The 15,311-nt window shown below is 43.7% G+C and overlaps 1 protein-coding gene across 6 annotated transcripts in view; it reads right to left on the bottom strand.

The window, feature by feature from the left end:
• Positions 1–15,311, bottom strand: part of PTK2 (protein tyrosine kinase 2) — a 297,965-nt gene that overhangs the window by 217,357 nt on the left and 65,297 nt on the right. For 4 of the 6 annotated variants that reach the window (XM_065398773.1, XM_065398778.1, XM_065398775.1 and 1 more), the window contains exon 1: positions 7,661–7,870. In XM_065398773.1, coding sequence (XP_065254845.1) covers positions 7,661–7,855 — 195 coding nt within the window. In that variant the 5' untranslated portion in view covers positions 7,856–7,870. Of the gene's footprint in view, positions 1–7,660; positions 7,894–15,311 lie in introns of those variants that run through there. The other 2 variants (XM_065398777.1, XM_065398776.1) reach the window with 2 other exon arrangements.

Below are 15,311 nucleotides of genomic sequence, written 5' to 3'. Positions count from 1 at the left end.
TACAGGTAAATTTGAACACCCCAGCGCCTTAGGTAAGCAGCCACTGGTGCTATGCACTTTGTGAACACTCTTGGAGCTGACAAGAGACTGAATGACAATGCTGTGAATTGGAAATGGCGCTGGCCCAGAGTAAAACTAAGGAAGCGCCCGTGCCCCGGGAAAATGGAAATACATATCCTTCAAGTCATGGGCGGCATACTAATCTCCCAGATCCAGGAAGGGGATGATGGAGGCCAGGGAGACCATGCGAAACTTCAACTTTTTGAGAGATTTGTTGAGATGATGCAGGTACAAAATGGTTCTGAGGCCCTTTTTTGCTTTTGGGATCAGGAAGTAGCAGGAGTAGAACCCCTTTCCTTTCATGTCTCGAGGGATCTCCTCCACCGCCCCCAGATGCAGGAAGTTCTCAACCTCTTGGACGAGGAGTAGCTCATGAGAAGGGTCCCTGAAAAGGGATGGGGAAGGGGGGTGAGAGGGAGGGTCGGCCACGAACTGCAGGGTGTAACCTCAGGATATTATTTTGAGCACCCAATGGTCCGAGGTCAGCTGAGACCATGGTGACTGGAAGAGGTGGAGGCAGTCAAGGAAAGAGTGGGAGGGTGGATTCTGGGAGGTGAGTAGGGCATTGTCCTCGAGTGCATCCTCAAAATGACTGCTTCTGGCCTCCTTGGTTTCTGGAAGGGCCAGGCTGAGCAGACAAACGGGAAGATGACGGGTGTTGCTGCTTAGACTCCTTGTCTCTATCCTTTCTCCTGTAGATGCCCAGCCGGGGAGTCCCCCAGGACCTAGACTGTGGTGGCAGAGGGCGAAACGGCTTCCTGGCCTGCTGAGGAGTATGGAGGCCCAAGGAGCAGGAGGGTGACACGGGAGTCTTTAAAGGCCATGGAGTCTCGAGTCCGTGAGCTCAGAGAAGAGCCCCGTTCACTCAAACCGGAGGTCCTGTATAGTGGCCTGCATTTCCTGGGATAACCTGGAGGACTGCAACTAGGAGCTGCGCCTCATGGCCACCGCGGAGTGTCCCAGGCCATCTGAAGGGCCCCCCTTGCCACCGCTGTGCCTTCGTCCACTAAAGTGGCGAACTCCTGGGCTTGGTCCTGAAGGAGGACCTCCTTGAATTTGTTAAGGTAGGCCCACAGGTTAACACTGTACCTGCCTAACAGGGCCTGGTGATTAGACACCAAAAATTGCAGGCTTGCAGTCGAATAAATTTTTTTGCCAAATAAGTCCAATCTCTCGGCGTCTCTGTTTTCAACATGCCAGTGACTTGGCCCTGCCTGTCCCTTTCATTAACAGCGGACACAACCAGTAACGCCGCTGGAGGGTGTTTATACAGATATTCGAACTCTTTTGCAGGGACATAATACTTCTTTTCTGCCTTCTTAGAAGTAGGCAGAATTGAAGAGGGAGAGGTCTGCCACAGCGATTTGGCAATCTTAAGGACCCCTGGGTGGATGGTCAGGGTGACCTGGGCCGGGGTGGAGGAGGATATAACGTTAAAGAGGTCATTGGACTCCTCCGCGACATCCTCAATTTCCAAGTTGAAGTTGGTAGTCACCCTCTTAAGGAGGGCCTGGGGCTCCTTGAATTTTTCCGGGAGGGAGGGCTGCCCGTTTGGGAGGGACCCGCCACCTCTTTGTCCGAAGACGACTATGACGAGTGCACCGCTGGGGAGAAGCAGGTTCCCCTTCCTTCTCCGGGGATTGCTCCTTAGGTGCTGGAGTCTGATGCGCTGCCCCCACGTCAGATTCAGTACCATGTTCCGACTCAGGTGCCAGCGGTGCTGGAGGCGGTTTGTCCAAGGCAGCCAGGGAGGACAGGTGGGAATACAGGCCCGGCATTACGGGCATGCTCCACAGGTTCCTGTATAGCCATTGCGCAGGCCACTTTGCTGTTGCCATGTTGTCGCTGCAGGCGCCGTGCCAGCTTCGCGGGTCGGCAGCGAACCACCCCTCCTTGGCAAGGGGCTGCACTCCCGGTCCGAGTCAAACCACTGCCCTTCCAGCGACCAGAGCGGAGCTGTCGAGGCCTGAGTCTGCCAAGTGACCATGGTCGGCGACCTGCAAGGCGAGGATTGGTGCCTGTCCAACAAGCAGTACCAGGGGGATGGAGACCGATGCCGCGACTGGGAGCGATCCCGCCCCGGTGAGGACCGACATCTGGGAGACCATCTGGGCAAGGGTGACTTGCGCCGTGGCAATTTTTGACGGGAAGCTCCACCTAGAATGGAATCGACATGAGCAAGCACTCGAAGAAGAAACTCTCTTTTGGGTCTAGAGCAATTACCTTTGGAACACTTGCTCAAGAACACTCCTGGGGAAATAACCTCTCAAGTATATGACTTTATTGAGTCCGATAGTTCTCCATCTCGCTGGGATACCACCTCAGGATCCAACGGATGGACTTCTCTACCATTTGGACAGTGCCTTTCCCCTCTCGTTTCCAAATATTTCATTAGTTTTAATTCAGAGAGATGATGAAAGGGAGGAGAAATCAGTATAGGACTCGCTCTCTTCTAGCCTGAGCATGTTCCCCTCTTCTGACTAAAGGTGAGGGTCTTGTAACATCACCATCCTGTTCCATCATACATCCCATGTAAGGAGTGCACCCCATGAAGAAACACAGCAGACTGACCTTCCAGGTCAGGTATATGGCAGGGGCTGTGATATTACTGTGACAGTGTACCCCATAAGGCTTTATGGGGGGGTGCTTATAAATGTATGTATAATACAACTGGAATAGGGTTTTGCTACATATGCCATGTAACATATCGATGTAAGGGTTATGATCTACTGGTTATGTTCATCCTAGTTGTATGCAGGCACCATTCGTGTGTTCAAAGTTATGTATACTTGCTTGATTTCTAAGTAAGCTTTGTGAGGCATTTGGTCAGCTTCTTTAGGAAGGAATTCGCAAGGTTAAGTACCTGATCAGGAAACACTTGGGGAACAATGCATCTTGGAATGCTCCAATCCACATAAGAAGTCTTCCTGGAGACATACAAGAGACCATGTGGACAATGGCTTCGGCCTGTAAAGACTGAGTCATGCAGGGACATGTGACTTGCCCAGGTGACTCCAGAACTCCATCTTGGAGCTGGACTTTGCATAGGAGTGAGGGGGGGGGGGTCTCCACCCACAAGAGAGAGTCTATTTAAACCTGTGGGAGACCCCTCCATTTTGTCTTCAGCTGGCTAAAGAAGGAGCCTCTCCACCCTCCCAGGATACTTGAAGAAACTGGAACAAAGGATATTAATTACAGGGGGTGAGAGTGATTGCTGGACCCAGGCTAAAAGGAGATTAGCCTGTAAAAGGGAGCGTTCTGGAACTGGTGAGGATCTTATCTGTATTTAGTTTGATTAGACATAGATTTGCGCATTTTATTTTATTTTGTTTGGTGACTTACTTTGTTCTGTCTGTTGCTACTTGGGACCACTTAGATCCTACTTTCTGTATTTAATAAAATCACTTTCTACTTAGTAATTAACTCAGAGTATGTATTAATACCTGGGGGAGCAAACAACTGTGCATAGCTCTCTATCAGTGTTATAGAGGGCGAACAATTTATGAGTTTACCCTGTATAAGCTTTATACAGGGTAAAACGGATTTATTTGGGTTTAGACCCCATTGGGAGTTGGGCATCTGAGTGCTAAGGACAAGCACACTTTTGTGAGCTGTTTTCAGGTAAACTTGCAGCTTTGGAACAAGTGATTCAGACCCTGGGTCTGTGCTGGAGCAGACGGGAGTGTCTGGCTCAGCAAGACAGGGTGCTGGAGTCCTGAGCTGGCAGGGAAAACAGAAGCAGGGGTAGTCTTTGCACATCAGGTGGCAGCTCCCAAGGGGGTTTCTGTGATCCAACCCGTCACAATTACCAAGGCTCCCTTTGAGACCAACTGCACTGGGTCCGTGCTGGTCTGAGGTGGAACACCAATCTCTCCACTCATAGCCCAAAAAACACATTTTTATGACCTAGAGGGATACTGCTGCAGTCCTGAGTCAAGTGTAGGGTGTGGGCCTGAGAGAGTCTTGCCAGTCCAGCATACTCTATAGTGCCTGATTCCCACAGCTGTCTGCTGAGACACAACCACTCCTGTCAAGAAGTGGAGAAATTCAGCTGCTGCCTTTGACTCTATGGTAGTAGCATTTGCAAGTGAGAATCTTGTTGACAGTCTGGGCACAGCTTGGTTTCTCCCTGCTGCTACAGGGCTTCTTGGGTTTCCTCCTCTTCACCCCAGTCAGCCAAAACAAAGGACCAAGAAAAGGTTTTTGTACAAAATCCTTAATGCTTACAGCAAACTGCAGGCCAATAATCTCGAAGTCCCCAAAACACCACTGGCAACCAAATGGTTCAGGAAATGTCACTATTAAAATTAACTAATAAAACAGAAAAATTAAAACTATTTTGGTTCCAGGAGCATGCACCTAGAGGATGGGATTCTGGAGCCCCCTGAATAACAGTTCTCAACTCCCTTCAAACGTGCCCAGTGAGACAGATAGCGCGCTCATGAGTATTACGGAACAACCTTCTTAACTGGCCCTGGAGATGCCCACTGTATATTAGTAAGCAGTAGAAAGCAACAGGGAGAGAACAGGGAAAGAGTAATGAAAGAGACTGAATTACTGCCCTCATGAAACAAGCAACTGCTCAGACTCCAGCACCAGGAAAACAACACTTTGTAGAAGTGTGAATGAAAGTCCAGGCACCAGCCTTACAAATTTCAGCAACAGACACATTCCCGAGACAAGCCCGTGAAGCAGCTACCCCTCTATTGCAGAAGGAGCCCTTATCATGCTAGGTGCTGAAGACAAAGTCTCTGAAGAGCTAGCAATCTAACAAGACAATTGAGTTACCAAGTATGGAGTGAGAGGAATAGGAAATGGATACCATTTTTATACACATATATACATTGACTTTTGATTATTATAATAAACTGATAAAGTAAGTGCCAATTATTTCCATTTGCTTGTTAGGCCTTCTTGTGCCAGGACTTCAGCCTAGTGATTACAGGCTAGGACACAAAGCTTTGACCCACTCTGGCTGTCTTTGAACAGAAATAGCCTGGCATTTAATTTTTCTCCAAAGGGCACATAACTGGAAGTCGTCTGTGTCATGGTTTGGTTCTGTGCAAATAAATACTAATGGCTCATTTCACACCCAGCCTGTGCAACACAGCCAATCCCATTAAGTAATCAGGCCTAGGAAAGATAATGGGGAATTAAATAGAGAGATTCACTGAAATTAAAAGGATATCTAGTAAAAACTATTAACCACACCACTGGTTTTAGGAGAAAGAACATTTTATCCTTGTGGGAAATAGTGCAGGCATGTATGGGAATCAGCTCTGAGAGCCTGAATCTCTCTCACTCTTCTATCTGATGTGATGGCTATTAGAAAAGCCATCTTCAAAACCAGATTATGATAAGGACATACCTTAACCGATTCAAAGAGATCGTACCTGAGCCGGTAAAGACTGAATTAAAATCCAACAGGTTTACAAATCAGTGCAACAATTCCTTATGAAAAAGTATTAAGAGGGTTGAGAGAAAACCAAAGTCCCTTCCAGGAATACAGGAGGTTGCAGTAGCTGTCAAATGCACCCTTGCCATGGATAAAGGTAAACCTGATTTGGTTAAAAATAAAGGTAGTCCAAAATTATTAGGGAATCGGACATATCAGGAAGTGGGAAAGGAAATGCCATCACCTTGACATTAGTGCATGCCACAAACATCTACCACTTTAACCGCAGAAATACCTCTAATAGAAGGATTTGGGGTTTCCAGAAGAACTCACAGACTTCCTTTGAAAACTGGAAAAGTTCCCCTGCTAAGATCCCATAAAACAGACTGACAGGTTAAAAGACTTGAAAACTTTAAAAAAAAAAACATTGCACAGCCATCTGAAAAAGCCTTGAAGCTTTGGATACGCTCAAGAAGTCATTCTGAAACAAACAAAAAAGAACTTCTAATTGAGTCATGTGGGCCCTATTTTTTCTCTCTCTCTTTTTTAAACACACTTTTTGATTTGTTCAGCCTTTATAAAATTAAGACTTTGATTGTTGTACTTTAAATGGCCACAAGTAACTCTGAATATGGGCTTACTCTTGAATTTACTAGTATTAGAGTTAGTGCTTGGGACCCAACATATCCCACAACTAAAGGCACTTTTGATTTGGGGAATGAGAAATGTACACAAGAATGTTAGCTTTCATTTGGGGGGGAGAAACAGTTTTTAGCCCCTCTCCCCATTCAAAGATAGCCTTGAAAAATTAAAGCATTGTAAATAGATTGCTGGTGTTGAAAGGAATAACCAGCTGGTATCCACTTCTGCAGTAGGAGGCACGGAGATATGACCCTCTTAACACTTGCCTTCCCTTCCCTTATGCCCCCACCACACACACACACACACACACACACACACACACACACATTTTATATAAAATGAGCTAGTTTGGGGTTTAAACAAATAATTTCACTAAACAAATTCACCACTTAGGTTGACCCTTAGGTGGTAAGATAATCATGGACAGGAATTGGTGACATTTTAAAAGGGGAAGGGAGATTTTCAAAAAATTGTTCCACATGAAAAAAAGGGTTAGGCTGGCTCTGATTTCTGCTCCTATACCTTGCCTGCTTCCCTAGATCCCTCTGAACACTAGGTGCCAATTTATTAAATTGATAAGATTCAGAAATTTTCTGGGTAATTTCCACTGGAACTTTGCATTTCACAAGTCTACAACAACTGCCATAAAATTTGCCCTCGGTTCACAATGCTGTTAATTCTTTCCATACACAGCAGTGCTAAGAGAAACAATGGGAAGAGGGGAGGGCATTCTAGACTTTTCACATTTTGTTTGTTTTTTTAAAAAGAGTTTTCTCTTGCAGAAATGTCAGTAGGAGTTAGAAATACAACCCAGGTCTTCTGAACCTTGTCTTCTGCCCTACCCATTACCTGTCTTCAGCAGATCCTGATTATATGTCACTTGAAGGGGGATTATTAAAAAAAAAAGGGGGGGGGCACGCAGAAAAATCTGAATTTGGGGGAAAACAAAGACACCAAGCAAGTAAAGAATTTGATCCTTGCATTTTCAGATGTTCTCCGGCTCCTTCCTTTAATTTAATAAACAGCATTGAGACCTCAAAGAGAGAATCCTCTTCCAGGAAATCTTAAAATAATGGTCTCTTAATATTAGATTGCTACTTGTGCCTTCCATATAGCCCTGCTCATTCTATTCTGCCATCCACTCCAGAATAAATAATTTAAGGGTCTGCTTCTCACAGTTTTTTCTGTTACTCACTTAAGTCACACTCAGTCCCCACAATGCCTTTTTGGAAATACACAGTGGTAAAATAATCTAAGCAGCTGTGATCAAGCTCAGTTGCTGTTCTTCCATATTGAAGTCTTTATGCCACAGAAAATGAGAACTAAATTAATGTCAACAGCCCTGTCAAGTTAAGGTACAATTTGCACGTCTGCCTTCTCTCTGAGAAAATTGTTAGAAATTAAAGCTTTGCCTGAAATGATTCACAGCATGTGTCAGATAAAGATTTAAAATAAACTGTAGAACATCTGTGTTCCTTAGCCATTAGAGTTGTCTGTGCCACACTTTCTTAATATTAACATACACAAGCCTTTAGAGAATAAGAATTCTGGAAACAGACTCACCCGGACATCAGTAGCATCTCCGTGCCGGATAATACTGGCCCACGTTGTTGGCTCACTGCTACTTTCAAAGTAATGGAAGACCTTTAAGACTCGTTCCATGGCCCCTGGGGAACGCTCCACCCCAGTACTGAGGTGTGTCTTTGCACTTGAACTTGGTGTATGATTCAAGTTTGGATCAAGGTAAGCTGCTGCCATCGTTTTGCTAGATGCTAGGTATCTGTCATATTCTGGGAAAGGGGAAAAAGAGAAAATAAATTATTTTGGTTGCACCTCAACCTCACACTGCTTCATATATACATAAAAATCTTTATGGCAAATCCTAAAGAAAGAGGATGTTTTTCAGACTTTTAACTCAGACTCTTAAAGGATTAGTTATTTATTTTAATTTACTGTTACTTATCAAGCTGCTACCCAAAGCTGTAACCATTATAGATATTTTATAAAATATGTTTATAAAAATCCTAGTGGATTAATATTCAGGAAAACGCTCTGACTCATCCCTAAACAAAATTCTCTCTCTTCAAACCATTCAATATCCACAAAAGTTTTTCCTTCTGCCATTAACAAGATCATTTCCCATCAACTTCCTCATACTTCTATCAACCCACCCCTCTTAAAAAAGGTCTGAGAGACCAGACATGTTCTATCTACATTATAAAGAATTAGCTCATGCTCCAGTTTTACTGTGATTATAGACCTGTGGGAGGGCTGTAATTCCTGTCAAAATTGGAAGGCTACATCCTGAAGTGCCCTCTATATAAGCTTTGCACCATTCCGTGAAGGTCAACAATTTGGATATGTCCCACAACTGAGGGATCTGTAGCAGAAGTGTCCAGTCACCAGCCCCTCCTGTTTAGACTAAGGCTCTAACAGATCAAAACTATATGCTAATTGTGAGTGTTACATTATTGCATGAGGAAAAAATAAGATCGTCAGGACCCAAACCATTTAGAACTGTATACTGTAGGTCAAAACCAACCCCATGTTCTTCATCCAGAAACCAAAGGAAGTCACTACTGACTATGGAGAAAAAGTATAATGTGCCCGCTACATGGAATACTGCATAGTAAGTGGCATGGAAGTGCATTTTGTAATAGCTGAAGTTTCTAAGTGGTCTTTAAGCACAGTCCCACATACAGCACATTAGAATAATTCTGCCTGGTGGTGAAAGGCATGGATCATTGTGGCAAGGTCTGCTTCTGAAAGAAAAGGTTGCTGCTGCTACTAAGTCAACCATGAGCAGATGCGGATGAGACATGATTTGCAGCTTGAAAACCAGCTTGAGTAACAAATGGTAGACATATGCCCTCCATCAAGAAAGCTGCTACAATTCCAACCCCTTCTTCCTATTTATCCAACCACAGACTAACATAGCTTGTTGAATTGCATCTCATGCAGACTGCAAAGACATCTGAGGATACAGCCCTCCAATTCTAACAATACTCTTTACCTCATCATTAAATGCTAATGAGTTTTCAGTCCCAGAGAATGGGAAATAATGATGGATATCATAGCCACTACTGTTTCATATGAGGATAGGATTTAGGGAAATTCATGTGAGCTTTGAAAGCACTTCAGAACACTCTTCTGAAGGACAAGTGACTGAATTGTGGACAAATATGCAGGATATTTTACTTGTTTGTCTTCTGGTTATATTGCACAGATTTGTTTTGAGGAAGGTCACTAGTAAAAGCAGGGATGAAAATAAAAAATATATATATACCCTAGAAAACGCTGTTAAACTGTGGTATCTCAGGAAAACCTATATTCTTAAGTCTACTGACTAGAAGGATGGAGAGTAAGGACAGCTGGGTTTTATTCTTAGCTGACAGACCTTGGTCGAGTAATGTAAGGCCAAATTCTGATACCTTTACTTACACTGAGCAGCCAGGTGCTACCAAATGTAAGAGAATCTCAATCTTGCCATTAACTTTGCCTTTCAACTACACGGAATATTGAAAGCTTCACAGTATAAGGCTATGTTTTGGAGAGTTAACCAAGATTGACAGAAAGTATTCCAAAAATAAGAAAGCAGTTTTTAATAACAATTCAATCATTTTATGATTCATTGTAATTTTGTTTAAAAACCTAAAATTCCTCTTTTATTAGGTGCCAAAAGGACAATAATTCTGATAGGTTTTAAATTATAGCAACACGTTACATTTCTTATTATGGGTCTATTAACATTTCCATTAAACCAGCCCCCTATTTTCAAGAGCTTATAATGTGGCTGTAAGACTTTGCCCTGTGCTAAAGTCCAGTAGTGTACTGTTGGATGTAAGCCAAAAACAGTTAAAATGTTTATAAAACATTTGTTTGGCTATTTTAAGTTATAAAGAAAGATAAGATTACCAGCATTATATGCTTATTTGTACTCGTATGAACTCAAAACTGCCTTGGTTTTTGTATTCCCCTGACAGATTTTTGGTTTACAGTGCGAATTCAGCCCTCTTTGTATTCAACAGAAAAACTACTAAGTTACTAAGGATGAAAAATCATCTGAAGCACAAATGGAGACGTATTTCCATAATATTTTATTAACCAATGTATCCATATTTTAGAATGGGACAATATCAAGGCTGACATGTCTACAATTATGCTAGTCACTCTCATTTGGATTTGAAGTTGTGTGTCTAGCTATCCTGTCCTCTTGTCCAATATCTGCAATTTTTTAGGTAGAAGTCCTATTCTCCAAATTCCTGGTTCTTTAGACAGCAACACTAATATTTCTCAATATCCTACCAACATGCTAGAATGGAGCAGAGAGAGGAGAAAAATGGATCATCAAGAAGCAGAGTCCCTGGACTGCTAGCATCAAGTAGCCCTGCTGAGATGTTTCGATTTTTATCAGATCATGCAGCAGGTCATTGCCAGGTGATTTATCCAACTCTGCCACAGTGCTCAAAGTGTGTGCATGGCTTGGGGGTGTCACATGGGTATGGGGGGAATAGAGGATGGCTACATTCTATTATAGCTGTCTTCATATTTTCTAGAATGTCCAGAAAGGTAGGACCTAAGCCTTTCCCAGGTAAATCAGGATACAATGAGGTGCCTAGTGGACTATCTGGATTCTTCTGCTCCTCTTACTTTCCCTGCTTATAGGATTAATAAAAACAACAACAAAGCAAATCATCATCATCTGCATTCTGATTACATTTGGAGGGTATTTTCCAACAGGACATCTTTCTGCATGCCCTAAAAGCGATAAGACTGAATTAGTCTAATCCTTTCTGGAACCTCATTTCCAGAGACCGTTTCCGCCTCAACCAAAACCACAATCTCCCTCTTATGCACTTCATCCTAGCCTTTGTGAACTGCTTATTCCCAGAGGAGTGGGTCATGGACAGAGTCAGTGCTTGTGAATAATCATACAATGCAGACATGATCAATAAAGCTCAGTGTTTTGTAACTCACTATCAAGACTTAGTGCTTTGATTTAAGGATTTCCCAGCAATGTGGGTCACAAAGTTAAGACAATTAAAAAAATTATTAAATCAATCGTTTCAATTGATTTAAAAATGATTAATACAAATAGAATAGGTATAGTGGTCCTTTAATGGGCTTTCTTTCAGAAAAATCTTTTCTTTTCCAATAATCATGTTGATGAATTTGAGTCAATTCAATAATAATTAGAAGAGGCACGAAACTGGGACTATATTGGTTTAATATCTGTTGTACAAAGAAGGGTAGACGGCCCAGAATGTCCTGTTTGTACGTTCAAATACTATTTGAACCACCTTTTTTAGTCATTCTTCACACTGCAACTGCATATTAACACTTGAATGTCTCACAAAGATCTATACGGATTATAATAAAAATTATTTCTATCCTCTGATTCCCACCTTAGGCTTGAAGATGTTCAGATATATGAGTTTATGCCCCTGCTAGGTCACATTTCAGATAAATGACTTAGCCATTTCACTTCAAAACTATGAAATTCATTTCTCCCTTAAAAATCTAATCACCTGCCTCTTCACAGCTATAATCAAGATTCAGACTTCATTTCTTTCTGTTGCCATGTTCAAAGTCTTTTACAAAGCTCTCTAAGTTACTTTTAGATGACAAAATTTTAAGTTATTGAGAGGAAACTAAACTTTTAGATTATCTGCATTGCTAATGCAACAGAGACAAATGAAGGTCTTGTAGAAATGTGTTGCTGCTGTACCAGCAAAACAGTCTGTTATTGTATTCAAAATAAGAAAAAAATGAAATATTGACCAGAAATAATGTACTACATCCTAGAAAACACAGTAGTTTCACTTCAGACATAGGTGATAATGTAAAGTTGTTGCACTCAACTTTATCAAGCTTCTCCCTTCTGAGTACTGACATGAAAATGTATCAGGTTACTTGTTACCGTTTTAGTCATACTCTAAATTTCCTGTACTGAGTAAAGATATTGGTTCCTCTAAGTGATCAAGATTGTGTTATGTGTCACCTGTATCTGAAAGAAAATGTGTCATTTCATAAAAAACAAAAGTTCTCCAATTTTTTTCATATGCACTATTAAACCCTACAATAGTTTAGCCTGAATGTATTAAGTTGTGTGTCTAAACCCTAAAGGTGAGTGTGAATCTTAACTGGAATTGAGAGATATTTTTAATAATACTATTCTATGATAGAAAATCAAAACTCTGAATAGTCTGCATGTGATTTTACACACAGATGACTCCTTCCACCACCCATCTATCTGAATGCAAGTTCTCCTTTGCCAGATTTGGTCCCAAGCTAAGAAGGTTCTTGAACAGTTTAATGACCATTTAATGAGCAGTGTTACACAGAGGTACTCTGAATTGCTTCTCTCTACACAGTCACTAACCATGCATTCATCTACCATTGGGGAGGTAAAGGTGCATTTGCTTTTGTCACAGTGTCCCTCTTTCTTCAATCACACATCTTGCTACATCCACTTTCGAGTCAGAAATTCAAGATGTAGGATGGGAGAAAAAGCAATCAGTTGAAAACAAACAATTGCCTTCTGATAACTGCTTTTGTTATTCTACTTCTTTTCCTTCATCCTCTCAAGAATGTGGCAGGTATCCTATATTTTTTGTTATTCTACATTGTGCAAAGAATTTTATAGACAGACGAAAAAGTGGGCAGGCTGCTGCTTTTATTCTGGTTTTGCTTGCCTATTCTTTTTACCTCCTTGCCTCATGGGCTGGGAGTATAATGCTATCTGTGAATTTCTATTGCTAGACCCACGAAAAGTATATGTCTTAAAGTGCTTCCACTAAGAATGTTACTTGTTTGGAAAATGCCCCGTGTACACAAATCCTGGATGGAGATCTGGGAGCCACTGAGGGCCCCAGTAGAATTCAGTAGGGTTGCTAACTTTTAATTGCTGAAAACCGAACACCCTGCCCCACCTCTTCCCCCGGGGCCCTGCCCCTGGCTAACATCTTCCCCTGAGGCTCCACCCCAACTCTTCCCAAGACACACCCCCTGCTCGCTCCTTCTGCCCCGCCCCCATCGCTCACTCCCCCCTCTCAGGAAGCTGGTGTGATTGAGCAAGATGGTGCTAATTCATGAGACACAGAACATAATGAGAGGTTTAAAAGAAATATTTGTTCTTTGCCTTTTGGAAAACTTTTTTCTCATACTTGATTCCTTTCTACAACAAAATTCTCCACAGAAAAATCATGTAGAAAAAACCTCTAGCCTTAGGTGCGTTCATTAAATGTCTCACCTCTTCTATAGGTAGGCTTTCCCCAAATACCTTCTCAGAGTCTTTGTTTCTTTTTAAAAGAGAAAACTGATTGCACACTCAAATGAAGCAAACCTAATGAGCAGATTCAGTGTGGTATTATACAAATACATATTGACATTTACCCAATGTGCATCTATTTGCAATTGTGTTCTAATACTTAGGGCTTGTCTATATTAGAAAAGCTGTACAGTCTTAACTAAATTAATTTGAAGTCTATGTAGTTAAACAGCTCACCCCTAACGTACATGCACTTAAACCCATTTAACCCTTGTTTAGCATGTACTAGTAAATTACTAAATTAAACTAAACTGATTTAAGTGAGGGTTAAACAGGTTTCCATGCATCTACCTTAAGTGAGAAGTACCACCATCATTAATATCCAAAAAAAAAAAAAAAAGTTTTAAAATCTTCCTCTAATTTGGTTAAAGGCCCATCCCCTCTCTTTTCTATGTGTTATTATGTTCTCTATGTGTTATTAGATACCAAAAGGGACCCTGGTGGTGCTGACCGGGCCTTTAAAAGTCCGGTTGGCCACCTGCAGTGGGGCTAAGGCAGATTCCATGGCTATCGGAAGTGACCAGCATGTCCCTCAGGCTCCTACGTGCAGGGATGGCCACAGGGGCTCGGCGCACTGCCCCGCCCTGAGCGCTGGCCAGTGGGAGCTGCGGGGGCGGTGCCTGCAGGCGGGGGCAGCGCCCGGAGCCACCTGGCCGCCCCTGCGCCTAGGAGCCAGAGGGACATGCCGGCCGCATCCGGGAGCCGCCTAAGTGCCACCCAGAGCCCACACCCCGAACTCCCTCCCACACCCCAACCCTCTGCTCCAGCCCTAAGCCCGCACCCGAAACCCCTCATCCCCAGCCCCACCCCAGAGCCTGCACTCCCAGACAGAGCCTTCATCTCCTCCCATACCCCAGCCCCCTCCTGCATTCTGAGCCCCTCTGCCTCAGCCCGGAGCTCCCTCCTGCACTCTCAATCCCTTGCCCTCAGCCTAGAGCCTCCTTCCGCACCCTGAACCCCTGATTTGTGACCCCACTCTGCAGCCTGCACCCCCAGCCCAGAGCCCGTACCCGCTCCCACACTCCAACCCCCTGCCCCAGCCTAGAGCCCTCTCCCACACTCCGAACTCCTCGGCCCCATCCCCCAGCCTGGAGCCCCCTCCTGCAGCCCAAACCCCTCATCCCCGGCCCCACCCCAGAGCCCACACCCCCAGCCAGAGCCCTCACTCCCTCTTGCACCCCAACTCCCTACCCCAGCCCAGTGAAAATGAGTGAGTGAGCGAGGGTGGGGGAGAGTGAGCAATGCGGGGAGGGCGGATGGAGTGAGTGGGGGGCGTGGCCTCGGGGAGGGGGCAGGGCAAGGGTGTTTGGTTTTCTGCAAATAGAAAGTTGGCAACCCTAGGTGGCAGTGCCAGTACCTACCTCTCTGCTGGAGAGGCTGCAGCCAGGTCTGGGAGCCAACCAGTTCTCTGCGAGCAGCTGCAGCTGATCAGCTGCTACTCTTCCCACCTCTCGGCAAGGAGGCTGATCATGTTTACTCCGGTGACCGGGAACTGCCAGGTCCCCTTTTCAACTGGACTTTCCAGTTGAAAACCAGACATCTTGCAACCCTAGGATTCAGTGACTGGCATCCACCAAGGGACAACGTCCCTGTAAGCTCAGCCATTTATAGCATTAAATAAATAGTAGCAAGTTGCAATTGTGTTGGGGTGTGTTATGTGATTTTAGTACTGGTGTGAAGTACCGAGGAATGAAAGATTCAGGCTGTCCATGTAGGAAGTACAACATAGGAAGACAATGCATACTTGAAAACTTCCCCACACTGTCCGGCCACGTTTCCTCAAATTTGCCCTAGAGGAAAAAACACTAGGAAATAATTTGGTTTTGATGGACATTAAATTCTAAGCCTCTCTGCTGCTACTGTGGAAGATTTGTCACTCAGGAA

The sequence above is a fragment of the Emys orbicularis genome, chromosome 2 (genome assembly GCF_028017835.1).
Source record: "Emys orbicularis isolate rEmyOrb1 chromosome 2, rEmyOrb1.hap1, whole genome shotgun sequence".
Classification (NCBI taxonomy): domain Eukaryota; kingdom Metazoa; phylum Chordata; order Testudines; family Emydidae; genus Emys; species Emys orbicularis.
This window is presented reverse-complemented; position numbering and strand designations above follow the sequence as displayed.